The sequence below is a fragment of the Balaenoptera physalus genome (genome assembly GCF_965194825.1).
Source record: "Balaenoptera physalus genome assembly, chromosome: X".
In the NCBI taxonomy this organism is placed as follows: Eukaryota; Metazoa; Chordata; class Mammalia; order Artiodactyla; family Balaenopteridae; genus Balaenoptera; species Balaenoptera physalus.
Genome location: NC_138903.1, coordinates 65,501,107 through 65,528,502, shown reverse-complemented (window position 1 = coordinate 65,528,502; position 27,396 = coordinate 65,501,107). Strand labels below are relative to the sequence as shown.

Sequence of the window (27,396 nt, the reverse complement as noted above, 5' to 3'; positions counted from 1 at the left end):
GGACAAGCTCCTTCAGGCCTTGCGACTGGCAGTAGAGAAGAAGAAACGCCTGAAGAGCCAGTGTCCCCCTAAAGTCCCAGGACACCCCTAAAGAGTCTCCCTAAAGCCCCAGGACAATCCTGTGTCTGCTTCTAGCATCAGAGGCACAGAACCCAGGGCTTACCGGCCCTCACAGCCAGCTCCGCTCTCTAGCAAGGGCTGCAGGCAGGCTGGCCTGGGCTTTCTATCAAAAAATTAAAATTAAAAAAAAAGTTGAGGGAGAAAGAGAAACAGACAAAGGAAAATAACAAGGGGATGTATTTGGGGCTTTATACCCACTGGAATTTTTTTTTAAACATCTTTATTGGAGTGTAATTGCTTTACACTGTTGTGTTAGTTGCTGCTGTATAACAGTGAATCAGCTATACGTATACATATATCCCCATATCCCCTCCCTCTTGCACCTCCCTCCCACCCTCCCTAACCCCCTCTAGGTGGTCACAAAGCACCGAGCTGATCTCCCTGTGCTATGCAGCTGCTTCCCACTAGCTATCTGTTTTACATTTGGTAGTGTATATATGTCCATGCCACTCTCTCACTGCATCCCAGCTTACCCTGCCCCCTCCCCGCCTCAAGTCCATTCTCTACGTCTGTGTCTCTATTCCTGTCCTGCTCCTAGGTACATCAGAACCTTTTTTTTTTTTTAGATTTCACATATATGTGTTAGCATAAACGTATATTTTGTTTTTCTCTTTCTGACTTACTTCACTCTGTATGACAGACTCTAGGTCCATCCACCTCACTACAAATAGTTCAATTTCATTTCTTTTTATGGCTGAGTAATATTCCATTGTGTATATGTGCCACATCTTCTTTATCCATTTTTCTCTTGATGGACACTTAGGTTGCTTCCGTGTCCTAGCTATTGTACATAGTGCTGCAATGAACATTGTGGTACATATCTCTTTGAATTATGGTTTTCTCAGGGTATATGCCCAGTAGTATTCCCACTGGAATTTTTTTTAAACCTTCCCTGCAGGGAAGGGGATCCAATAGCCACAGGCTCCCACACATGCCTGAAGTGTAGAGAATAATAGCATGGCCCAATTTTATTTACATGAGAGGCTGGTTCCCCAGAAACCTCGGACTCAGAGCTGGAACTTAAAGCCCTCCCCTCACTACTCCTCTCTGCTCGGGAAATGCACAAGAGGACCTGAGAAGCATTCTGGGTTCTCTGGAAAAATGTTTTTTAATTTTTTTTATTTCTGAAGGTGGTCTTTATTTTTTTAAATTTTTTTAACATCTTTATTGGAGTATAATTGCTTTACAATGGTGTGTTAGTTTCTGCTTTATAACAAGGTGAATCAGCTGTACATATACATATACCCCCATATCCCCTCCCTCTTGCACCTCCCTCCCACCCTCCCTATCCCACCCCTCTAGGTGGTCACAAACCACCGAGCTGATCTCCCTGTGCTATGTGGCTGCTTCCCACTAGCTATCTGTTTTACATTTGGCATTTGGTAATGTATATATGTCCATGCCACTCTCTCACTTCGTCCCAGCTTCCCCTTCCCCCTCCCCGTGTCCTCAAGTCCATTCTCTATGTCTGCATCTTTATTCCTGTCCTGCCCCTAGGTTCTTTGTAACCTTTTTTTTTTTTTTTTTAGATTCCATGTATATGTGTTAGCATACGGTGTTTTTCTCTTTCTGACTTACTTCAAATGCTTTTTTAAATTTAAGGCAATTGTATTCTTGTGGTTTTTATAGGCAATTGTATTTTGTGATTTTTATTTTTATGAATTAGCTTATTAATAGGAAGCATAATGCTTGAAGATCTAGATGGAGCACTAGAGACATCCTGGTCTCTTCAACAACAAACACAAACAGGTGATGGGGTTTCAGCAGCCCCTCTGCAGCCACTCAAAGGCCCAGGACAAGTGATTCCTTTGATCCCCACTGGGCAGCCTCGACTGAGCATCCAGCTCCGGCGAAATGCCAGGCAAAGCCCAAGTCTGCAGCTCCGGTTCACCGAACAAGGATCTGGGATGCAGCTCTGGGACGTCTGGGCAGGTACATCGGGCATCAGGTGAGTGATGCTGCCTGGTGCTGCCACTCCACGGGGCCACTGCTCACTGACCACCCTGCTCCAGGAGCACTTCTCCAACCTCTTACCACCTCCTCTCTGGTTTCCAGATGGTATTACTTATTTCTAAGCGGCATTTCTCTTATTTATTATGTAAACACCATGGCCAGAACATCCCAACTCTTGAAGAGTCACCCTGAGATAACACAACTGGAAAGGATTAACCCAGAAACGACTAGGTTAACCCTGAGGAAAATGCTCATCTTTGGAGATGGTTTCCTGATGAATCTCTGGGAAAGCCCTGGGACACAGGAGTTCAAAGTATCCACATCTCCCATCAGGCTGGGAACTTAACTAAAGAAATGTGTAGGACTTCCCTGGTGGCGCAGTGGTTAAGAATCCGCCTGCCATTGCAGGGGACACGGGTTTGAGCCCTGGTCTGGGAAGATCCCACATGCCGCAGAGCAACTAAGCCCGTGCGCCACAACTACTGAGCCTGCGCTCTGGAGCCCACAGGCCACAACTACTGAGCCCGCATGCCACAACTACTGAAGCCCATGCACCTAGAGCCCGCGCTCCACAACAAGAGAAGTCACCGCAATGAGAAGCCCATGCACCGCAACGAAGAGTAGCCCCCAGCTCTCCACAACTAGACAAAGCCCTTGCACAACAACGAAGACCCAATGCAGCCAAAAATAAATAAATAAATTTATTAAAAAAAAAAAAGAAAGAAATGTGTAACCTGAGCCATTGAGATGTCTGTGCTGATGGAAGGTGTGACCAGAAAGGCATGTGGTCTACATGAAGCCCAGCAAACCTGAAAGACATGGCCCTCTCTCTGGGCCACCATGCTCCCTAAGCAGGCCTTTGGATGTTAGGAGATGTGTGGTGACAGGTGTCAAAAGTTTACGAAAATTGTCCTCTGATTTACATCCTTGCTACCCAAAGTGTAGTGGGGAACTAGTTAGAAATGCAGAATCTCAGGCCCCACACCAGCCATACTGAATTCAGAATCTGCATTTTAAGGAGATTTTCACCTCTCCACTGCCTTCAGGTGACGCTTATGCATATTAAAGTCTGAGAGGAGAGGGTTTATGCCATGCTCACTCATAAGCTGGAAAGCATAAATCCATCACTTCCCCTGAGCCACTGATAAACTGGGCTCCTGGACCTGCAAAGCTGGTCCCCACCCAGGGAATGCTGACTTGGGACCCCACCCTGCTCCAACACCAGAGTAGCCAGCTGCCTCCACTTTGCCATCTTTTCTTTCCATCTGCGAGAAACAGGTTCTCCTTAAAATGATCAGAGTGAGCCACTGGGCAAGACCTGGGTGTTTATTGTAAGGTGAAGGCAGCCCTGCCTTGGATTCATCAAAGTATGTAAAACGAGGTTTATAAAATCATTGTATTATTTGAGCACAGAATAAACTGGCCATGTGGGTTAAAAAAAAAAAAAAAGTATCTTTTCTGACCACTACACTATGAGACTAGATACCAATTACAGGGAAAAATCTGTAAAAAATACAAACACATGGAGGCTAAACAATATGCTACTAAATAACCAAGAGATCACTGAAGAAATCAAAGAGGAACTCGAAAAATACCTAGAAACAAATGACAATGAAAACATGATGACCCAAAAGCTATGGGATGCAGCAAAAGCAGTTCTAAGAGGGAAGTTTATAGCAATACAATCCTACCTCAAGAAACAAGAAAAATCTCAAATAAACAATCTAACCTTATACCTAAAGGAAATAGAGAAAGAAGAACAAACAAAACCCGAAGTTAGTAGAAGGAAAGAAGTCATAAAGATCAGAACAGAAATAAATGAAATAGAAACAAAGAAAGCGATAGCAAAGAGCAATAAAACTAAAAGCTGGTTCTTTAGAAGATAAACAAAATTGATAAACCTTTAGCCAGAGTCGTCAAGAAAAAAAGGGAGAGGACTCAAATCAATAAAATTAGAAATGAAAAAGAAGTTTCAACTGACACCACAGAAATACAAAGGATCATAAGAGGCTCTTACAGGCAACTATATGCCAATAAAATGGACAACCTAGAAGAAATGGACAGCTTCTTAGAAAGCTACACCCTTCCAGGACTGAACCAGGAAGAAATAGAAAATATGAACAGACCAGTAACAAGTACTGAAATTGAAACCGTGATTAAAAATCTTCCAACAAACAAAAGTCCAGGACCAGATGCCTTCACAGGCGAATTCTATCAAACATTTAGAGAAAAGTTAACACCTATCCTTCTGAAACTCTTCCAAAAATTTGCAGAGGAGGGAATACTCCCAAGCTCATTCTACGAGGGCACATTAACCTGGTACCAAACCCAGATATCACCAAAAAAAAAATTACAGGCCAGTATCACTGACGAACATAGAAGCAAAAATCGTCAACCAAATACTAGCAAACAGAATCCAACAGCACATTAAAAGGATCATACACGATGATCAAGTGGGATTTATCCCAGGGATGCAAGGATTTTTCAATATTCGCAAATCAATCAGTGTGATACACCACATCAACAAATTGAAGAATAAAAACCATGTGATCATCTCAATAGATGCAGAAAAACACCCATTTATGATAAAATCTCTCCAGAAAGTGGGCATAGAGGGAACCTACCTCAACATAATAAAGGCCATATATGACAAACCCACCGAAATATTATTCTCAATGGTGAAAAACTGAAAGCATTTCCTCTAAGATCAGGAACAAGAGAAAGATGTCCACGTTCACCACTATTATTCAACATAGTTTTGGAAGTCCTAGCCATGGCAGAGAAGAAAAAGAAATAAAAGGAATCCAAATTGGAAAAGAAGTAAAACTGTCACTGTTTGCAGATGACATGATACTATACATAGAAAATCCTAAAGATGCTACCAGAAAACTACTAGCGCTCATCAAAGAATTAGGTAAAGACTGGTGGGGAGGCTGGCTATTCCCAACTTGAGCCCATGAATGCCTCTGCTTGTTTCTGTCCACCCCTAATTCAGGTCTTATTGTATACTAGGTTTTCTGGCATTTGTATAGTGCTTTAACATAGACAGTGCATTTTCACATACTTTCTCATTGATTTTTGATCCTATGCACTTGCTCTTTTTGGAAATTCCTTTAGGGTGATATCACAAAGGATCGTACAGCTAAGAATAGTGAGGGAGGGAAAAGTAAGAGGAAGGGAGAGCCAAATGTTGAAGCACTGAGCTATGCCAAAATGCAGGCACTATACCTGCTGCCCAGGAACCTAATAGCAAAGAGGACCCCTCCCTTAAACTGATGGCTGCCAAAAATTAAGGCAGATGGAACATACAGAGCCCTGTCACCAGCAGCAGCACCCTATTTGCTGCCTCTGCCAGGATTGGGGTAGGCATGTACAACAATCAGACAAATACAGGAAGGGACATGAGAAGGAAGAGAGTAAAGAGTTCCCTCAGGTGTACATTATAGGATCACCTCAGTATCACACAAAACTTAAATCAGAACTCTTAATATATGTGATTTTTTCCTTGTACATGGAATTTCATTTTTTAAATTAAAAAAACAAAAATTAAATGAATTATAGATTGCTCAAAGTTAGAAAGACCCTTAGATATAATTTACTTCAATTCCCTTATTGTATAGCTGATAAAACTGAGGACCAGAGAGGGGAAGGAGCTTATCTGAGGACACCCAGCTCGTTAGTGGTTGTACTCCATCCATTATATGATATCACTTCTTATATGAGTTTTTCGTGCATATCTTTTTTTTTAACATCTTTATTGGAGTATAATTGCTTTACAATGGTGTGTTAGTTTCTGCTTTATAACAAAGTGAATCAGCTATACATATACATATATCCCCATGTCCCCTCCCTCTTGCATCTCCCTGCCACCCTCCCTATCCCACCCCTCTAAGTGGACACAAAGCACCAAGCTGATCTCCCTGTGCTGTGCAGCTGCTTCCCACTAGCTAGCTATTTTACATTTGGTAGTGTATATATCTCCATGCCACTCTCTCACTTCGTCCCAGCTTACCCTTTCCCCTCTCCGTGTCCTCAAGACCACTCTCTACGTCTGCGTCTTTATTCCTGTCCTGCCCCTAGGTTCTTCAGAATCACTTTTTTTCTTAGATTCCATATATATGTGTTAGCATACGGTATTTGTTTTTCTCTTTCTGATTTACTTCACTCTGTATGACAGTCTCTAGGTCCATCCACCTCACTACAAATAACTCAATTTCGTTTCTTTTCTTTTTTTTAAATTTATTTATTTAGTTTTGGCTGTGTTGGGTCTTCGTTTCTGTGCGAGGGCTTTCTCTAGTTGCGGCAAGTGGGGGCCACTCTTCCTCGCGGTGCGCGGGCCTCTCACTGTCGCGGCCTCTCTTGTTGCGGAGCACAGGCTCCAGACGCGCAGGCTCAGTAGTTGTGGCTCACGGGCCCAGTTGCTCCGCGGCATGTGGGATCTTCCCAGACCAGGGCTCGAACCCGTGTCCCCTGCATTGGCAGGCAGATTCTCAGCCACTGTGCCACCAGGGAAGCCCAATTTCATTTCTTTTTATGGCTGAGTAATATTCCATTCCATATGTGCCACACCTTCTTTATCCATTCATCTGTTGATGGACACTTAGGTTCCTTCCATGTCCTGGCTATTGTAAATAGAGCCGTGCATATCTTTTGAATTTTGGAATCTTTATCATGAGAGATGACATAGATTCATACCATACTTTTGAGATATATAGAATTTTTTTTAGCGTTTTACTGTGATCATCTTTTTTTGATGTCTCTCTCATCCTTAATATTTTTAAACTTATACGGCTCCTCTTTTAAGCATGTTTTCTGTACTTAAAGGCATCATACCTCCATATTTCTAACCTAGTATCGTGAAATCCTGGTAGATATTAGAAAATTGAATTAGTCAGGCAGCATTATGGGTAAGTATGTGCTCTCTGTACTAATGCTGATTCTGTCATCCATCAACTGACTGGAGCTGAACTGGGAAGAATTAGACTAGATAGATCTTGGCTAGGCTAACCTGGAAACCTTCTGTGGACCTGTTTGCTACAACAGTCCTATCTCATTGATCCATTTCAGTCCCTAACCAAACCTGTAGACCTATAACAGCTTGCTGGTCAGTTACCTCCTTTCCAGTATGACAGCTAAGACCTTTGTCAGCTTCATTATCCATGTTGGACCTCACAACTGGCTTATTACTCACCTTGCTTTATTCTCGTGAACATCCTGGCACTGTATTTCTAAGGCTACTCTAACCTGGAATCCAGCCACCCCTAATGCTCCTTTTACAACCATCTATTAACTCCTTGACCTCTCTCTTCTCTCTATATGCCAACTCCTGCTCCCTTGCCTGCCACATCTAAATCATTTTCCAAATCTATACAGCACACCTCTGCAGTTCTACTCAAATTTAACATCTTCTTTCCATTTTTATTTCCTCCTCCCTAATTCTAATCTTTTTGACTACTCACACCTGAACATCACATCTCCTAACCTATTTTCTTAACTCTGATTCTCCCACCCTCACTGGTCCTAATGTTCTGATCACAGCATTCCTCTGCTCAAAACCCTCAGTGTCTTCCTGAGTTAGGATTTGGGTGGCCTCCAGAGTATAGTTCTTACCTTTTCAATCATATCTTCTTATATGTACCTGATACAGTAAGTCCCCTACATACAAACCTTCAAGTTGTGAACTTTCAAAGATGCGAACATGCGTTTGCATGTCCAATCATGTAAGTTAGTTCACGTGTCTGGCGTACATTGTTACGTGCATGCATCCTCTACAAGTGGTCGTGCTTTTGTGTACTTTACAGTACTGTATAGAGTACAGTAGTGCAGTATCTATATTTCAGCCCAGGTTGTCTGGAAGCAAACATAAAAGCAGAGGTGATGTAGCTGGTACTGCTAAGAAGCTCCAAGTGATAATAATGGAAACAAAAGTGAAAGTAACTGAGAGAGTGGAGCGAGGTGAAAAGATGGTAGACGTCGCTCATTCTTATAACATGAATCATTCAACCATCGGCACGATTCTAAAGAACAAGGACAAGATCATGGAACATGTGAAGTCTGCTGTGCTGATCATGTTGACAATAATGTTGAAACATGGAAAAGTGATGGAGGAGAAGGAGAAACTTCTCAGTATGTGGATGCAGGATCAGCATCAGCATCGAGTCCTGCTCAGCTTAATGCTGATTCGAGAGAAAGCTAAAAGCCTTTATGAAGACTTTAAGAAGAAACACGGAGAAAAATCAGAGGGTGCATATTTTAATGCCAGCCGTGGCTGGTTTCATTGGTTCAAAGCTAGAGCCAACATTCACAATGTAAAAGTGGTGAGGCAGTGAGTGCAGATATGGTAGCTGCCTGGCAATTTCCTGAAATGCTACTAGAAATTATTGATGAAGGCACGTATTTACCCAAGCATGTTTTTAATATGGATGAGACAGGACTGTCCTGGAAGAGGATGCCAGACCAAAGTTACATCAGTAAGGAGGAAAAGTTGGTGCCAGGCTATAAAGCAGCAAAGGATAGGCTAACTCTGTTATTTGGTGGCAATGCTTCCAGCGATATGAAGCTGAAGCCTCTCTTAGTTTATCATTCAGAGAACCCAAGAGCCCTTTAAAACATAGCCAAGGGCTCTCTTCCTGTTGTGTGGAAGAGTAACCCCAAAGCCTGGGTTACACAGGCCATTTTCCAGGACTGGTTTTTCCACCACTTTATCCTGGAGGTAGAGAAATATTGCTTGGAGAAGGACGTCCCATTCAACATTCTTTTGCTGCTTGACAGTGCTCCGGGCCAACCCCCATTCATGGACAACTTTCATCCCAATGTCAAAGTAGTGCATCTGCCACCGAATACTATGTCGTTCATCCAACCTATGGACCAAGGAGTTATAGCGACTTTCAAGAAATATTATTTATGTCACACTTTTTGTTAGGCAGTAAAGTCAAGTGATGAATCAGGATCAACCTTGTGACAATTTTGGAAGGACTATAACATCTACAAGGCCATAAAAAACATTGACTTTGTTTGGCGTGAGGTTACGCCAGTCACCATGAATGGGGTTTGGAAGAACTTTTGCCCGCAATTTGTTCACGATTTTCTTGGATTTGAGAAGGTGGATGAGGAGTCCAAAGAGGTCTTCAGCAACTTAGTGACCCTCAGTGAGAAGCTGGAGCTAGATCTGCAAGAGGACGACTTCATCGAACTCCTTGCTGTGCAACACGAGGAGCTTACTAATGAAAACCTGATGGAAACGGAGGCCCAGAGAAAGGACTAAGAGAGACGAGAGGAAGAAGTGACTGAAGAACTGAAGAGATTCACGATGCAGGAAATGGCAAGGGGATTTTCTTTATTTGAGGAGGCACTGTTAATTTTTGAGGCACAGGATCCGAACATAGAATGGTACACTAAGGTTGCAGCAGCCGTTCACAGTGCAATCCAGTGCTACCGTGTCATCTATGACGAGAAAAAAGAGCTACTACCTAGACATCACTGGATCGTTTTTTCAAGAGGGTAGGTAGAATTGAATCCAGCAAGGAACCAGAACCTGTGCCATCAATGTCAGGCGTGAGTGAAATTGCAGCTTGCCCTCCATCTCCTATTGCTGACAATCCTTCAGCTCTACCATCTCCCACCCCCTCTCCCTCCTCCAGTCAGTAACTCTTCTTGCCTGTTTACTCGATGCCAGCCCCTGTATGCCAGCTGTTGTACAGTACTACTGTACTTTTCAAAGTACTGCACTGTAAGATTAAAAATGTTTTCTTTACTTTTGTGTTTGTTTGTTTTTTATGTATTATTTGTGTGAAAAGTATTATAACCTATTACAGTACAGTACTATATAGCCGATTGTGTTAGTTGGGTACCTAGGCTAACTTTGTTGGACTTACGAACAAATTGGACTTAACAGACGTGCTCTCAGAACAGAACTCGTTTGAACATAGGGGACTTACTGTATTTTAGCCAACCACTACTGTTCCCTAAATTCTCCGCCATCTTTTCCTACCATTCAACATCATCTTCTAGTCAACTTTTACAGAGCATATACCATGTTCTAAGCACTGTTTGGGCTAAGCCCTGTGGAGGTGAGGGGTGCTTAGTCTTTTGAGGGTATCAGATATAAAGAAGTAATGTTTATATAAGGTGATAAACACAGAGGAGAGCAAAGTTCTTTGGGAACCAGAGAAGGGAAGAGACAAATTTTGTTTGGGGTGGGAAGAATCAAGAAAAGTGTCAGGGAGATTTTGAGTAGGGAATAGGAGAGGGAGATGAAAGAGAAGCTGTAAGGGGGAAGAAGGGAAGGAATAGGGGAAGGGGAAAGAGTGGGGAGAGGCATTCCAGGCAGAGAGAATATCAAGAGCAAGACTCCTGGAAGCAAAAAATGGTCTAGCATATTAATGAAACAGAGAGAGTTAGAATATTAGGGAGTATAGAGGGGAGGTGAAGAGAATGAAAGGAGAATACAACTTGAGAAGTTGAGTATTGATTGAAAAGGGTGTTATATGCAAGGAAAGTTGTCAGGCCTATGATTCTGTAGCAGTTGTTTAGATAGACTGGAGTAGGGAGAGACTCATGGCATCTCATGAAGTTCCTTCAGCCTGGAATGCCTTTCTCTCCTCTATACTTTTCCATCCTCACCTCCTGAAAGACCATCCTTCAAGGTCCATCTCAAATGCTGCTGCTATTAGTGAAGCCTTCACTGATTTCCCTCCTCTCTAGAAGTGGAATAATTTCTCTCCATTTTGAACTCCTGTAGAAACTTTTTGCCTCTCTTTCAGTGTATTATATATTTATTAGAATTTGTCTATGGCTTGTTTTCCCCCATAGACTCTGAGCACCTTGAGAACATGGATCTAGTCTCAGTCACCTGTCTTTTCCACTACAGTTTCTGGTACACCACCACGACCACAGGTAGTACATAGTCAATTTGTTGAATTGATTTAAACTGGTATTCCAGAGATCAGCACTACTCCAGTCCCAAAGGCTATGTTGTCCCAGGTCCATAGGCAGAAATATGATATACTTTCTTTCCTTGTTTTTTTTTTTCAGCTGGGAAAGGCCAAGGACAGCCTCCAGCACAAATGCTCATGTGGGTCATCTAGACTGGGAGTATAGAGGGGAGGTGAAGAGAAGACCTGAGCCTTAAAGGCCTTTGGGCAAGAGCATGGCAGCCTACTGGGACAGGATCTATGCGCCCTCTTCAGGCCCAACTGAGGGGAAGGCCAAGTAGGAGTGGTTGCTTTTCCACTTTAAATGAGCATTTTCTTGCTTCAAAATACCTGTCTCCATGCTAATGTTAGATCAGTGCCGTTACACACTGTATGATTTACCATGATCAGCAAAGCAACTTATTGTACATTATTCCAAAAGTGTTAATCAATTTTAGCTCAAAATAGATTTTAATAACCCCACAAAATTTGCTATCTTAAAATGCTGATCAGTTGGGAAGAGCTAAAGCAAGCCCAGAGCTGTTTGTATTGTAGCTATAAAAAATTATAATCCCTCTCACGAATCATCTTTTATAAGCAGCCAAGGTATAAATAAATAAAAATGTAGGAAAATACATACCTTTAAGTTGTGTCATTTAGAGCTGAGATTTGAACAGTCATAGGAAGGGACTGAAGGATTGTCTGCTCAGGATTTAGCCTTCTAATTCCGTAGAAAAAAAAGCCCAAATAATTGATAATCATTAAGTTATTATCTAATATAGTACCTCTGTTAGTATCTAAGTTAGTATCTATGATATTCAGTTTGCCCTTTTGAAAAAAATAAGGGAGTTCCCTGGTGGTCTAGTGATCCCTGGTCAGAGATCCAGCCACACCGTGCGGCCCAGAAAAAGAAAAAGAAAAAAAAGAACCTAGTAGAACCAACCTTACAAGGTGATTGTTAGTACAAAATGAGATAACTTCTGTAACTGTATCCAGCCCAGCACCTAGTGCTCCCTTCCTCTCCCCTTCCCAACTTATCAAGCTCCCATACCCCTCTCCACCTCTTCTTTATCTTTTGCCAAAGCATATTTCTTCTATTCTCAACCCTTTAAGATTCCATTTACTGCAGAGCCATAAATCCTGGGTGCTTGGACAGATTTTTCTGAGAGGAAATATATGTTCTTAGGGAAATAACATCCCACAGTAGAGTTACAGTGGCACTAATATGTCCCATGACACAGTATTCTTGTCATGTCTGACAAGACTGGATAATTCTTAATACTTAAGTGCATTGCTCCTGCATATATTTTATGGTACATTAATTTTTACTAATAATCAATACTTGCCTGAGGCAGCTGTTCTTTATTTCATTACCTGAAAGGGGGTATAAGTATAGATCAGTAACTTGTGGAAACATATCTCTACAGCCTTGTTTTGGCCAGGGTTTGGAAGTGGTAAGAATAGAGAAAGCATTTGTGTTCTAAGAAAAAAACACCTGGTTTCTTGGTCTGGAGACTTGGGTTCCTTTGTTAGATCTGCCATTATGTTATTTTGTGACTTTATTTTATTTTTTGTTTCTCTGTGCCTTGGTCTTCCTGGTGATTAAAAACGGACTTCCTTGTAGTTAGCCTTAGGCATAAGGGACAAGAAGCCACTAAATTATTGAAATCTACAAATAATTTGCCCCTTATCAAGTCCCTGCCAAGATACAATTAGTGGAGGGGTTAAAGAAGAGTAAAATGATACCTGAAGTTCTACTGAGTTCCTTTTTTAAAAAAGATACACAGAGTAATCCATGATGACAGTGTGATTCCATCTGCCCATAGGGTCCTCTCTGAAGCAGAGGCTCAACCATCTGATCTGTTCATTCGATTCCACCACAAATGAGCCCTCCTTGCCAAAGGATGGTGACTTTGACATTGTTAGCCAAGCATCTCTACCTTTTAGAAATCTCCAGCCCTTCTTTCTGTGTAAATACAACAAGTAAGCATCTCTTTCTCTTTTTCCTGACACCTGTGGTTTTATTGGCTACTCTCAAGTCAGGTCTTGTATAAAATGAGAAGAAAGTTGGGCAATTATGATATATAAATATTAGGGGAACCCAGGATCATCTAACTTTTAAAAAACTGAGTGATTGCCTAATACAGACTTCTTATTTTACAGATAAGGAAATAGGCCCAGATAGGCTTTAGTGTATAAAGATTGAATCATTTAAAACTGTCTTATTCCCGCAATGCTGGACCTACCTTTTATAGTATTTGCATGTTTTAGAGTAAGTGAATATACAGTTGAGATTCTTATAATAGCTGCTTGGCCATCAGTAAAGTAGTCTATGCTTTTTAATAAAGGGATGGATTCTTGGCTGAGGAAAAGGTCTAGAGAAAGGGGGTTTGGAATAAATAGAGATTTATAGATGCTGTAGTGGCACATGGTAGAGACCTCCACCTTGAGTGGCTGTGCCTCATATCATTTTGCATATACCTACCCTCCAGGTAGGTGGGCAAGACATGAGGGGCTATAGATACGTGTTCTATACACTAAAAATACCAGATAATGCTGGGACGTTTTCAGAAATTCCAGATCTTCTTTGTAGTCACATTTAAAAATCCTGCTCTGGGCTTGGAGAAATATTTGTCAAAACCAGAGCTCAGGTCATGAAAGCCAAGAAACCATGGAAGGAATTCTCTACCTCTTTCATACTTAGCAGTCAAATTTTAAGCACAGAGAAAATATGAATGTGATGTATATGTGTGTATATATGAATTGGCTTGTTTTTTTAAGAGCTTATGATCATCTGAATTAGAGATGAGACAAACAGAAATAAAGCCAATCTCCACATGTACACACCCCTTGTCTCAGGTTAGTCTGGGCTCTACTTTGCGTCCTTCCTAATAGGATGGCCATGATTAGGTTAAATGTATTACTATCTGGAAGAAGATGTAAGTTTGCCTGCTTCCTCAGATTTCAGTTTTGAATGGTATGGTAGCCTAGAGGGGACAGAAGGATCTAGAATGTATGAATGAAGTGTGAGTTTCCAAATTGACTTATATGGTAGGTATAAACTATGAAACAAAAACAATAGTGGCTATGAAGCCAGTCTGGAAATAGGTAAATTCCAGTGAACCTTTTAAAACCTCTCTAGCTGAAATGAGCTTAAAACAGAGAAGAAAATTTGATGACTGATATTATGTATTTGAAATGTGCAGGTTGGACAGCATTTGGACTTGGAATGAAACAATAAGAGGTTCCATTCATGGATAACCAACAAGATAAGGCTGTTGTTGCCTCAGCCAACGGAGAAAACACTATGATTAATGGGGTCAAGGAAAATGGTAAGGGAATTTAATTATGGTATGTAATATCTCTCCCAGTAGTCCTTTGTTAGTACTATAGATTTTCGGTATCCACAGAGCTGGGGCAAGTTAAGTCTAGGATGCCTCTGAGATAAGAGTTAATCCTAAACTTTATTCCACCAGATCTCTAACTGGACTAGAAGGGTCTCTAAGAGGTATCGAATCCAACCCCTTTGCTCTCCCAAATCATCTCTAACAAATGGATACTTAAGTTCCTCTAAATTCCTGGTGAATTAGAAATATGCTCTGATGTGAAGCTTGGAATGTTTAGACTCAGTAGGAGCTTCCAAAACATAGGTGAGGTCTGAAGGATAGGACTATGCCTCATAGTTCAAAACCATGAATATATCCCATCTGAGCATTTTCCCACCCTGAAAGCTTTGACTTTCCAGTTGATCAAGCAATCCAATTTTTTCCTCATTTCTGAGGAGAGTGCTGTGTATGTCTGAAGAAAAAGCTGAACCTAAAAAAATACTATTTTTCACTCGCATGAATGTTCAATATAAAATCAAGGTTGTTCTTTAACTCTGTAGTTTCTACTTCTAAAGTTAGAGAAGCTGAAGCTTAGATTTTATATCATAAGATCAAGTACCAGAAACTGATCAAGGGAAAGAGAGTTAATGAGTCTGGTCTAATACCTTTAACTTTATTTCTGTCATTTTTTCCCCTTTTCTCTAGATTCAGAGGACCAGGATGTGGCAATGAAGTCATTTGCAGCTCTAGAAGCTGCTACACCAATCCAGCCTATACTGGTGGCTCAAAAAGAGAACCTGATGTATCCCAGAGGTCTCCTGCCTCTGCCCTCTAAGAAGCCCTGTATGCAGAGCCCTCCCTCTCCTTTGGGCCTGATTGAAGCACCTGAGCATGCTGCTAATAGTGCTTCTGTGAATGCCATCTCTCTTACATCTGGTGTTGCAAAAGGCCTGAACACATGGTCACTGCCCAATGAGTGTGAGAAAGCTCCATTTGCCATAATGGAGCCTGCAGGCATGTCAGCTCTGAATGGGGAGTGCCTCATGCAGCCAAGCCGGACTTGCTTGGGCTGCTTCATGGAATCCAAGGATGCAGTAGATCCTGAGCCAGGGATCAGTCTAAAAGTCAGTGATCTAAATAGGGATTATGAAACTTGTGCAGTCTCTGATATAGGGATTCAGTGTATCAATGCTGGAGAAAACATGAAATACGGAGAGCAGCTGCTCTCAGACCAGCTCCTAGGCTTCCCACTGCACAAATCAAGGGCAGGAGATAGACGAGAAGCCGAGAAACCTGACATTGACTTGGAGGACCCAGCTCAGAAAAGTTATTATGAGGCATTACTATTAGATAAGTGCAATACGGAAGAGGCTTTGCTGGCAAATTCCAATCAGGATTGGGGTTACTTTGAGACTTTTATTAGTGAGAGTAAGATTGAACTGCTTGACCTCTGTTCCAAGAATGAGCTGTCTGTCAACCTGTTCTCTGAAGAAGATGTGGATAACTACATGTTCGATGATGATGAGTCAACACTGGGCAGTGATGTCTGCTCCCTGAAAATTCGATATGAATCCTTCCAGGACAACGTTCGAGACAAAACCACCCTTTTGATGCAGGAGGATGCCCAATTCAACTTTTTTCCCAGTGTCTTCACTACCTGCCCCAAGCGGGAGTCTAAGAGTGGGGCCCTGAAGCAGAGCAGTGATCTTTCCCAATTCAAGGTCCCTGATGTGAGCATTATCTGGGGGGAGGAAGATAAAAACTTGGACAAGAAGAAAGGCAAAGAAGAAGGCCAGGAAGACAAAGGTGTAGAGAAAAAAGATGCAAAGGATAATGGAGAAAAATCTGCCTTAAATAAACCATGCAGTGGACCTGAAGTAGGGCAATTTAAGAATCCAAAGCAAGGCCATCTTGCCAATTCCTTGGAGGCATCAGGGAATTTTAGTGATGACAGTTCCTTCATTGAGGTCTCTTATGATGCCATGGGGGAGATCAAGGACTGTAGCCGCTATATGGCTCGGGACACTAATTCTGGCAGCTCCTCCTCCCAGCAGAATTATGGGCTGCGAGCCAAGAGAAAAGTCAGGTATAGTGAAGATTATCTATATGATGTTGACTCACTAGAGGGTGAAAAAGTAAATGAGAGGAAGGAATGGCTGCCAGGTGGTTGTAAAGAGGAAGATGATGATGAATGGTGTCCCAAAAAGAGAAGAAAAGTAACTCGTAAGGAGCCCCCTGTTATTATCAAATATATCATCATCAATCGTTTTAAAGGTGAGAAGAACATGCTGGTGAAGTTGGGTAGGGTGGATGCCAGTGAGACAACAGTGAATTTGAGTGAGTCGCAGCTCAACAAATATGCCAAGCTGGCCCCCTTGAAGGGCTTCTGGCAAAAGAAGAAAAAGCAGAGAAACAGCAATTCAGACTCCAACAAAACACCCTTCTGCCAAAAGCAAAGCTTTGAACCAGGTAGCTTTGAGGTGTCATTCCTGCCACCTGCTCGCAAACGAAAATCTAAACTTGGCAACAGGCACAGGATTCAAAGAATCCCATCCATGGAAACTTCAGCAAGTGGTAAGCAGGTTTCATTCTGCAATGATGAGAGGCAAGCTAGTAGTCGTAAAGAAGATGGAGGCCTGAAAGGTACACTGAAGTCAGCACCTCTGGCTGCCCCCGGCTGTGCAAATGTATCACATTTAAATGACATCACAGGCCCTGACTCAGTGAAAGTCAAAGCCCAAGATGCACAATTTAAGGGGCCAGAGAGGAAAGTGCTCAACAAAATCAAATTTAAAAGTGAAGCCAGGTTAAAATCCAAGAAAATCAAAGCTGGGCAAGAAAGCAAGCCAGTTGTTCAAATGACCCCTCTTTTGGGAGACCAATCTTCCAAAGCTAATTCAAAGAATGAAGCTATTCCTGGGACCTCAAATGGTTCACATCTATCTGAATTTCATGAGACAAAGGTTGCTAAGAATTCTACTTTCCTACCAACCACCTGCTCTTCTGAAATGCCTCTATCATCTGATCCTGTTGCCAACAATATACCTGTTATCCCTGGAGGGTATTTGCAGACATTGTTAGATGCTTCTGACTTGTCAAATAATACTGGCATTTCATACTTCACTCAGCATTCTCCAGAGCAAAATGAAGTCAGCCTCACTCAAACAGAAAAATCATTTGTACCTCTCCAGCCTGCCCAGGACTGTGTGCTTTCCTCGCCTTCTGAGTCTGAGCTGCTTCAGTCATCCCAAAACTTCAAAATGGAATCAAGCAACTATGGAAATGTGTGGCCCAACAAACCTACTTCTGGCTCCCAGGAATTCATGGCTGCAGTCTCGAGGGAGATAGCTCCAAACCAATCATGTGAATTTGGAGTCTCCCAAGTAGTTTCCATGGAAAATAACCTCACAGCTACAACATACAATCCGATCTGCCTCAACAGTGGTGGCAGTAGTTGCAACAAGGTCCTGTATGCCTCTGTGCAAGACACCCAGCTCTCATCTGATGACTCTTATCAATTATGTCACTTTAATAATGGAGAGATCTGCTTTCCTTTCCAGCAGGGTCCAGTGAATATGGATGATGGGCGGCTCTTTAGCTTTGATTCCATGGCCCCACTCTCTGTCAACTCAAGCAATTATTGCTCCTTAAGCTTGAAGTCTTGCGAAAAGGATGGTGATGATGATATCACTGATGACTTCCTGGCCCATTGCAGCCCCAAGCTGGTGATCCAGCAGAGCATTGATGAAATAGCACCACTAAAGGAGTCCACTGACCTCCTGGATATCTCCAACTTCACTCCTGACAAATTCCGCCACTCTTCCCTCTCAGAGGTGTCCCCACCTGACACCCCCAGTCTTTCCCCTCAGATTACCAGATGTGAGAATATCAAGACACTAGGAACACTAAAGGGGTTCCAAGAGGGTGCCCCAGGAATACTGGGCAATATGGAAAAAATCAAATGGGACTGCAGTACCCTTTCACGGCAGGTCCAAGTGGATGATGGATTTACTTTAAATAACCATCAGTTTCAGTTCCATATGTTCAATGATGAGGATTCTGTCAGCCTGCTCCAAAAAGCCCCTTGCTTATCAGCGTTTAATGATCCATCTGGTCAAATGAGTACCAACAACAAGGTGTCAAAATCAAGAAAGAAAAGCTCACCCAACAAGAGTGGGGCTATGAACCAAAGCTCTTCTCAGAAAAACAACAGGAAAAAAACCCCCAAAGCCAACAACAAAGGGATTGAAAAACCACCTGGCAAAACCTCCCGCCAGGTCCCTAAGTCAACAAAGAAAGGGAAATTCATGGCTGCAGTCAATGGAGAGAAAATGCAAATTGGCATCGGTCGTGGAGGAGGCCAAATCAACAGCATATCCTCCACAGGGAAGACTTTGGCTGAATGTATCCAACATAGTGGCCCTGTGGCCTCTATGAAGATGCCAAGTCAGAAGGGACTTTCTGGAGATTGGTCTTTGGGAAAGGAGAGCAGCCCAGGCTGGAGTGACATGAGCATGGGCACCAACACCAACAACCTTCTGGATGATGATCAACGGGAATTTCAGGAGCCTTCTTATATCTTGTCCAACATTGCCTCTGGTATGGCAGATGTGCAGAGATTCATGATGGCCTCCATGGAGCCCCTTTGCGAACCCATGGAGCACCATGGAGACCCCAATATATTCTACTCCCCTGAATCCAATAGTCTAAAATTAAAAACCCTCAAAATATTGGCTGGGACACCACAGGAATCTAAGAAAAAGGCCAACAGTGGCTCTCCAGGAGCCACTAAGAATCACAGGTCCATCAAGGGTGTGAGTAAAAGCAATGGGAAAGCAGCAATAGGTGATCCTGGTCGTGCAAGCATGCCTGGTTATAACGAGGACTCTCGCTCTGCCTTCTTTGATAAAAAGTATAATAACCTGAGCACTTTAGGCAATAATGGACCGACACACAAAAAGTTATATCGTCACAAAACCAGCTCCAAGGCCCTGAGAGATGAGAAGTGTAAGGGAAAGCGTATGGAGCGAGAACAGGTCCACAAGGATGAGGCTGGGACAGCTTCTTTTGAAAAACTGAGGTAATACTGCACCAAAATGGCTGAGATGATGCACCCTTAGCTTTCCTACTCTGCTAAGCCCGCAGTCCCTCATTTTTTTCCCTCTTGAAAGCAGTTTGCATGAAAGAAACTGTCCCATTCCCTTCTTTTTCAAATTAAAACAAAAAGTGCATGAAAATCCCTATACCTCTAAGCCACACAAAAGATTGGGCAATTTTGTAGTGGCTTGACTAGGGATAAATTCTGACAAGGCTACTTTTTCTGCTAGTTAGTCAGCATTAGTTTTTACCTACTGAGAAAATACAACTAAAATATGCTCTTGAATGACTTGGGGAAGGGAAGGGCTTTGCAGTGAGAAAATTTTTGAATAACAGAATTTAAAAGTTATATAGACAAAAATGCCAAGATCATTTAAGCAAAAAGAGCATAATTTGGAAAACAAAATCTCATCATATGGCAATTAGGAGTGCTTTCTAGTGGCCCCTGCTATTTGTATCTTTTTCTGCATCGTACGGCATCTAGTATGATGTAAACAAATTTAGGTTGTATGATCCCTTTGTGGGACATACACTAAAGCTAACTAAGATGGCATAAATTGTTTGGTTTTTCTGCAGGGATTCCGACTACAATCTCCTAAAAGCAGAAACAGCATTTTGGGTTTTACCTGTGTTTGAAGAAGAGACTCCCATTTTCCAGAAAGACATTTGATGTTTGTGTTTTATTTCTTTCAAAATATGCCTTGTGGTATGTATGTTGACATGTAAGTGCTTAAAGAAAAGAATTTTAAAGTGTGGGAATAAGTCTTTGGAAGCAAACTTTAATCTGATGTTCTATGTAAAAGACTTTAGAAGTCATACAGTTGCACAAAGTAGTTTATGCACTGTTTACCCAAGGGGAAAGGAAGTAAAACATTGTGCCAAACTACAAAAAAGTGACTGTATTGTATATATTTTTACTTCTATATCAACATTTGGTTGTGAGTATTTGGGGAGCTTGTCCCTGTTAATTTACTAGAAACATTCCAGTGATTCTTGCTATTAACCACCCCCACTTATGTGGATAGCACCTGTAGATCACAGTGGAAAAATATGTTGTGTTACACAATTTACCAAAACTTAAAGGATACTGTTTGAAATGTGCCAAATTTCCTTACCTCATCTCACAGATTCACCCCACAGTTTAAAGCTCATTAATTAAGTTTTTAAAAATATATATATAAGCATACATACATTATTTTAAAAATTTAATTTCTACTGTCCTGTGTGGAAACATGAACCATTAAACAAGGCACAATAAAGGTTTGTTTGTTCCATTGTATAAGGGTTAAAGTGTTGGAAAAGTCTGGAAGTCACAACAGCTAAGTCCATCAGGGACCCAAGTATATGCATTTACAGAAACTTTTACGAGGAAACAAAACAGCTGCTTTAAAGTTTGTTTTCTAAAAGCAAAATCTGTAGCTGAAAATTATTTAAAGTGCAAAGTTATATTGCTGATACTTTATATCTCAGTTTTATATATTTTATAATAGTCTGGGATAAATTATAAAATAGCTATAAAATTAACACTAAGATAAATGAAGTACATAGATTGCTTTTATTTAAGTAGCTTCCTAAATGTTTTATTCCAGTTTTGTCAAAAGTGCACTCATATCATGGCTTTAGTGTTAAGTGTTTAATCTTGCAATGCCAATGTCATTTAAAGAAAATGTTAAGGCATCTCAGTTTGACACCTATGAATCACATTCGATAAGCTGAACAATTTGTGATAACAACTAATTGGGGCCATATATACTTAGTCTGAGGATAACTAGTATTTGATGCCACACACTAAACTTAATTCCCAATCTTTAATATAAATTTTTGAAATCACATTTTTTAATTCAAGCCCTTTCCCTTTTTAAAAAATTTCACAGCTTCAGCATCCCTCGCGACTAGCTTTTTCTTCCCCTTTGTTCACCACTTGACTTCTAACATTTGATCTATTTTCCTTGCACAGTTGAAGGCCTGTGTGTCTGATGACTGATGCATTATGGCACAGATGAGATAATGGATGTGAAAGCGCTTTGTAGATCGTAAAGTGCTATACAGATATAGGGGATTCATATTATTAATATTGTTGGTTGTTGTTGTTGTTACTCTTACTATTCTTACTAATATTGTTACTAACCTATTAACTTGTGAATATATAGGCTGCGGGTGGGAGGGTGGAGAATAAGTGGGTGGGGGAAAAGGGAATTTTAAAAAAAGGGAAGATGTTTCAAAAGGAAAAATTTAAGCAAAATATGAACCTACCTAGTCATTGCCACCTAAATATATTCACAAACAGAGAAGCAACATTTGAAAGTAGTCAGAGAGAAATGGAAGGAAGCCTGTCATATATATAAGTATACACACTTCCCAGTCCATGATTCCTTTTACCAGCCAGCTCTACTACTTACTGCTAGGTAGTAAAATGAACAAGCCTGTGTTCTTGATGGTGTGATTGTGTATGTCTGTGGGAACAAGTGAGTGAAGAGCATTTCATGAGGCTGCTTCAGGCCTATTCCTAGGCTTTGTGTGTGTTGAGTCCTGGAAAATTACTTAATGGAAAGGCACCGGGTGCAATATGTCTCCTGCTCTACAGCAGCCATCCAAAAGGGAAAATAATCAAACTGGAACATTTTCTTCTATTTCTCCACTCTGATAGCTAGCTGTTTTTACTAAATGCTATGGCTGGTTCCTAGGAACTGGTCTTTGTTTTGTTTTCGTTTTTATTTTTCTGTTTTGCAGCTGAATTTAGTTTGGAATAACCAACTCTGCCTGTACTGTGATCCCCAAGACTCCAGATCTCAAAGTCACCTGTTAGCTTACAGGAATGGAGTGCTCTCTATGTAATCAAAAGGTGGCAGTCAAATAAGGAATAAAGAAAATGTTCCATGAGTACAATGTGTTTTATAAAAATAAATATGGGAGCAGTTGTCCCAGTTTTTCTCAGTATCAGTTCACCTTTGGAGAACGGGGTGAGGTGGGGTAGAAGGACAGCCTGAAACCGTTGGAAATAAACAATTTCCTTGTCAGAACTTGCTATCATGAGTCCTTTGGAATGGATACTCTTTCATTTGCTCCTATGGAGCCCATTAGGAGCCAATTCTAGGACATGGTTCATCCCTTTCTCCAAAGAGAATTGCCATTTTAAAGTACCTTTTTTCTTGGCCTACAGTGCATTATATGTTTTTAAGATTAAATTAGTGATTTGTAACCGATCATTTTGTACCAAAATGTAACAGGAAGCTGAGTTTGAGAAATGAGCAACAGGATAAGGCAGAAGATGATTATTCTCTTAATTGCACTTAATATCCCTCTCAGTACATTATGTTCTGAGTTCTTCAGTTTTTAGGGCTTTGTTGGTCCTGTCTCTGCTCTCACAATTCATTTTCTTCCTGTAACAACATAGTAGGCCTGACTTTTTGTAGATCCCTTATTCAACCAGCTGCCTTAGTGGAGTGAGGACCAGTGATAGAAAAGTAGTGTTTTGCCCTATCGTTGATATCTCAAGTCAGCTATATGGAATTTTCCTTGGTCTGAAATCCCTGATTGCCACTCCCTTCTAACCTCTTCTCTCTGAGAAGCTGCTTCCTATGAATTCCTCCCCAACAGAATCCCATTTAATCTTACTTTCCTGGGAATGGTATTCTCCCGTATTCTCCTTACTTAATTTCAATTCTTGATCTTAGAATTTTTCTTCTTTTATAATCTTACATTCCACCTCCCCAAAGTGTCAGACTATAAGAACCTTAGCCAGGGTACTTTCTTCCAGAAGTTCAGGTGGAAACCTTCTCACTCTTAATTACTTTTAATTGCCTTGGCTTCTTTCAAATCTAATTTTAAACATGCACACACACATACACACACATGCACACACACATGCAGAATTATATTGCATGACTAAGGAAAATTGGAAACTCCTTTTCCTTGAAGATCTATAAGAATAGATCTGATCCCTTTCTGCCCTGGTTAGTTGCTGGACTATGTGGAGCAGGGTGCTGAAACAGTGGCCTTGACCAAGGTTCTTCGAGACTTTGGGCGTTATGTTTGGTCTGTGATAACTGGCTTGAACCAGTGGCCTCTCCAGTATCTCATATACCAGCTTCTTCACATGCTGCTTCCTCCCTGCTTTCTCTTCTGACTTGTTACTTTGTGCAATTATGTGTTAAGGCCTTACCTTTTCCTAAATGTTTTCAAACCTCCAGCACTACCTTGACCATCACTTCTTTAGCCATCTCCCTGAAGTCCTTGGTGCTAGGTGGGCTTTGTGACAACTTTCACCTTCTCTGACCTTTTTTCTTGCTGGGAAGCATCTGTATGTGTGCAGGCGGGATAGGGAGGGGGGGTAAGTGTGTATAAAAGAGAGAGAAGCATAAAGGATGCTCACAAGCTGTAAACAACTCTGGCTAGCATCCTTTGTCCTGTTATGTGAGGTTCTGCAGTTGTAGTGAATTTCCATTTTAGTGAGTTCTAATTAGCATCTACTGCCTAAAGGAGAAAAACCATATCCAAGGACCTCTTAACCAAGCTTGCTCTTACCAAGCTGAACCAGTCTAATGCAGATCTGCCACATCTTCAATTTACAGATGCTCTCAGAACAGTTCCAAGAATTACAGAGAGCTAAGTTTCTGCGCTGAAGAGAATGGAGCACTAGCTAGTACTAACTATTGCTAGAACTAGAAGTATTTGTTTTCCCCTGTATTATTGAGAAATTATCTAATTTAAGGAGTTTTTGTTTTCATTTAGAGATTTTTTAAGTGACTAACCATCACTACAGGAGTATGTCCTTTTTACATTTTCTAATCATAAAATTCACTAAGCCCATCATTATGTTTGGAAGATTTAGTACCAAAATCAAATATTTTTAGTAACAAATAGGGATCTTGTCAACACAGTGTAGGCCTGGGATTTTGTAAAGGTTTCTCAAGGGCCCAAATAAGAGAGAAAAGATTTTAGGTGGACTGTTTAACTTGGGAAACACTGTCATCAGCTTGAGGGTCCTCAGCCAGCATGGTATTATTTTGATGGCAGTACTCAGGCTACCCTTTAAGGCACATTTTTCACTCAGAGCATTAAACAGTAGCTACAGTCATGAAGCAGAGCTCCTATTGCAGCTACATGATACTTGAGATGTACTCTTGGTTTCAGAATAACTAAGAGGTAAAACATTGGAGAAGGACAATGTAAAACAGAGAGTTAGTACAAAGTTTAAGGTGTGAATGAGGCTTTAAAATTGGTATCTGAGTAAATAGATGCTAAAGAAACACTCATCAACATGAGATGCATCTAGCAGGCTCAGTAGTTTCTGAGTCTTAGAAAGACATCCCCTTCAAAGAGAAGAAAAGAGATATTTAAATCATTTTGCCTCTTTGAGAGATGTCTAGTTTTATAACACAAAAGAAAAGGCTTAGAAGGAAAACTAGAAGAGGCCTTTTGTTTTTGACTCCCAGTGAAGGAGGGTAGAAAGCTTGAGATGCTCTACTGGGATACCTGTAGCACTGACTAGAGTTTGCTGCCTACAGAGTTTTGAATGTACTAGTCCTTAATTTAATTTTCATAAAACTGAATGCACCTCTTTAGTAAGTTACTGATTTATGGTGCTAAATAAAATGATTATCCCCATTTTTTTCTCCTTTCCCAAGCCCCTTAAGCATTTAAGAAAATTTAAAATAAAAGTGTTAGAGGTCCTTTTTATGAATGTAACCTAAGTTTCTGTTTGACATATGACACTGCAACTTTAAAATGTTAGGAAATTATTTGCCTTTTTCTTTTAGAGTTAAGCTTTATAAATAATCTGTAGAGTCAAGTGAATAAAGCTTAAGGATCACTCTTAAGACGCCTACAAAATCTTGTATATTTTTAAGTGTGCCAATTTGTAACATATTTTGTAAGTGTATATTTTTCTTAGAAAAGTGCTGTGAAGTGTCTGTATGTGAGAATTTTCCTTTTTCTGCACCACTAGGTGCTAATAAAAGGATATTTACTTCAAAGTTTCTGGTTTTAGAAACCACAATACAAAGAAAAAATACACTTTTGTTGGGAATTTTGTAACACAAAACATGTTGTGGAAGAGTGTAGTGATCTTGTGCAAAAGAAAATGAACATTTGTGAGCTTCTTGCTGTTTTATAGATTTTCTTGTAAATTATTCTTGTAACACCTCTGGTTTTGTTGTTCTTGTTGCAAAGGTTTTAAATATTTGTGATTGAGTGTATGGTGAAACTGTCATAATGTTACCTAGCTGAGTTTTGTTATTGTTTATGGAATAAATAAAAAAGAAAAGTTTAAAATACTGCTTTAGAATCATATGTAACAGAAACCAGCCATTTCTAATTAAATTCTATGTCCCAAATAAAAAGTTCTTCATTGTCTAGAGCAGTGTTTCTCAAACTATCTGTGGTGAGGGATCAATTTTTTCCTCCAATCCATCACAAACTAATACTATTATAAAACACAGTAAGAATGAATGTTTTTTAAAGTGAAATTTTAAAAGATATGCAAAATAAAAGCTCTCATGTACTCAATTCAACATGTACAATTACATTTGAAAACAAACATAACATAGGGAAAAAGAAAAGAATTGCAAAAACTTAGTACCCTGTTTAAGACAAGTCCACTGATCAATGTCAAATTGCCGTAGAAGGTTCTAACCACGCTTTGAGTAACACTTTGAGTAGGAACATCAGCATTACCATCATCTGGGAACTCGTTAGGAATGTTGAATCCCAGGCCCTACAACAATTCTACTGAATCAGAATGTGAATTTTAACAAGATTCCTAGGTGATTTGCGTGCATGTTAACATTTGAGAACCACTGGGCTAGAGTTTTGTGCAGAGGATTTTTGCTGCCCCTCAAATTTGGGGATCATTTTCTAGTGTGTCCAGTCTTCAAAGGACTTAGAACAAATGATGTCCTTGTTTTGTGATCCAGACGGATTCTGCAGACATGCAGTCCTCTCAAAGTGTCAAAGCTGTTTATTGAAAAGTAATAAATTTTAATTTGCCTGTTATCCAAAAGATGTCAGATTTTCCATAATATCCTTTAATGGGACTTTCTCAAGTTCTAGCCTCACTGTGCTCAGTATTTTAATGTTGGCTATGTCTAGACAAACTGGACTTTGCTTCCAAGTACCCAGTCCATGTGAGCCACCCATGAGAACCTAGAGTCCTGGCTAACCACAAGAGGGTCATTGTGGCACACAAAAGCCAACAGCCACTTCTTTGGTTTTAAATATCATTACTCAAAGAAATTGAAAAGGGACTTCCCTGGCGGCACAGTGGTTGAGAATCCACTTGCTAATGCAGGGGACACAGGTTTGATCCCTGGTCTGGGAAGATCCCACATGCCACGGAGCAACTAAGCCAATGTGCCACAACTACTAAGCCTGCACTCTAGAGACCGAGGGCCACAACTACTGAGCCCGTGTGTCACAACTACTGAAGCTCACACACTCTAGAGCCCGTGTGCCACAACTACTGAGCCTGCATGCTGCAACTACTGAAGCTCGCGTGCTTAGAGCCTGTGCTCTGCAACAAGAGAAGCCACTGCAATGAGAAGCCTGCACCCCGCAACAAGAGAAGCCACTGCAATGAGAAGCCTGCACCCCGCAACAAAGAGTAGCCCCCACTCGCCACAACTAGAGAAAGCCCTCACACAGCAACAGACCCAACGCAACCAAAAATAAATAAAAATATATATTTTAAAAAAAGAAATTAAAAAATGTGTATGAGAAAGTGGCCCTCTATTCTCACTTGATGATCTCATTCACTTCCACCACTTCAACTACCACCTAGATTTCCACAAACCTCTCCTGAGTTCCTGTGCTATATTTCCAGTTATAGGCTGGTTATCTCCACTTGGACATTCTGCAAGTTCTTCAGACCTATCTATTCAAGATCATTTCAAAGTCCCTTTATCCTCTGAGTGTGTTCTAGCTCAGTGAATGATGCTGCCATTCATCCAATTAGTGACCCAAGCCAGAGAGCAAGGTTCACCAGCAATTCC

At 40.9% G+C, this 27,396-nt stretch overlaps 1 protein-coding gene across 4 annotated transcripts in view; it reads left to right on the top strand.

Moving 5' to 3' along the window:
• Positions 1–26,960, top strand: part of NEXMIF (neurite extension and migration factor) — a 146,112-nt gene extending 119,152 nt beyond the window's left edge. Inside the window, exons 1-4 of one of the 4 annotated variants that reach the window (XM_082447354.1) lie at positions 620–2,068; positions 2,176–14,317; positions 15,017–19,391; positions 19,985–26,960. In XM_082447354.1, the coding sequence (XP_082303480.1) occupies positions 14,239–14,317; positions 15,017–19,391; positions 19,985–20,078 (4,548 nt within the window). In that variant the 5' untranslated portion in view covers positions 620–2,068; positions 2,176–14,238 and the 3' untranslated portion in view covers positions 20,079–26,960. Of the gene's footprint in view, positions 1–619; positions 14,318–15,016; positions 19,392–19,984 lie in introns of those variants that run through there. The other 3 variants (XM_082447353.1, XM_082447356.1, XM_082447355.1) reach the window with 3 other exon arrangements.
• Positions 26,961–27,396: the final 436 nt, after the last annotated feature.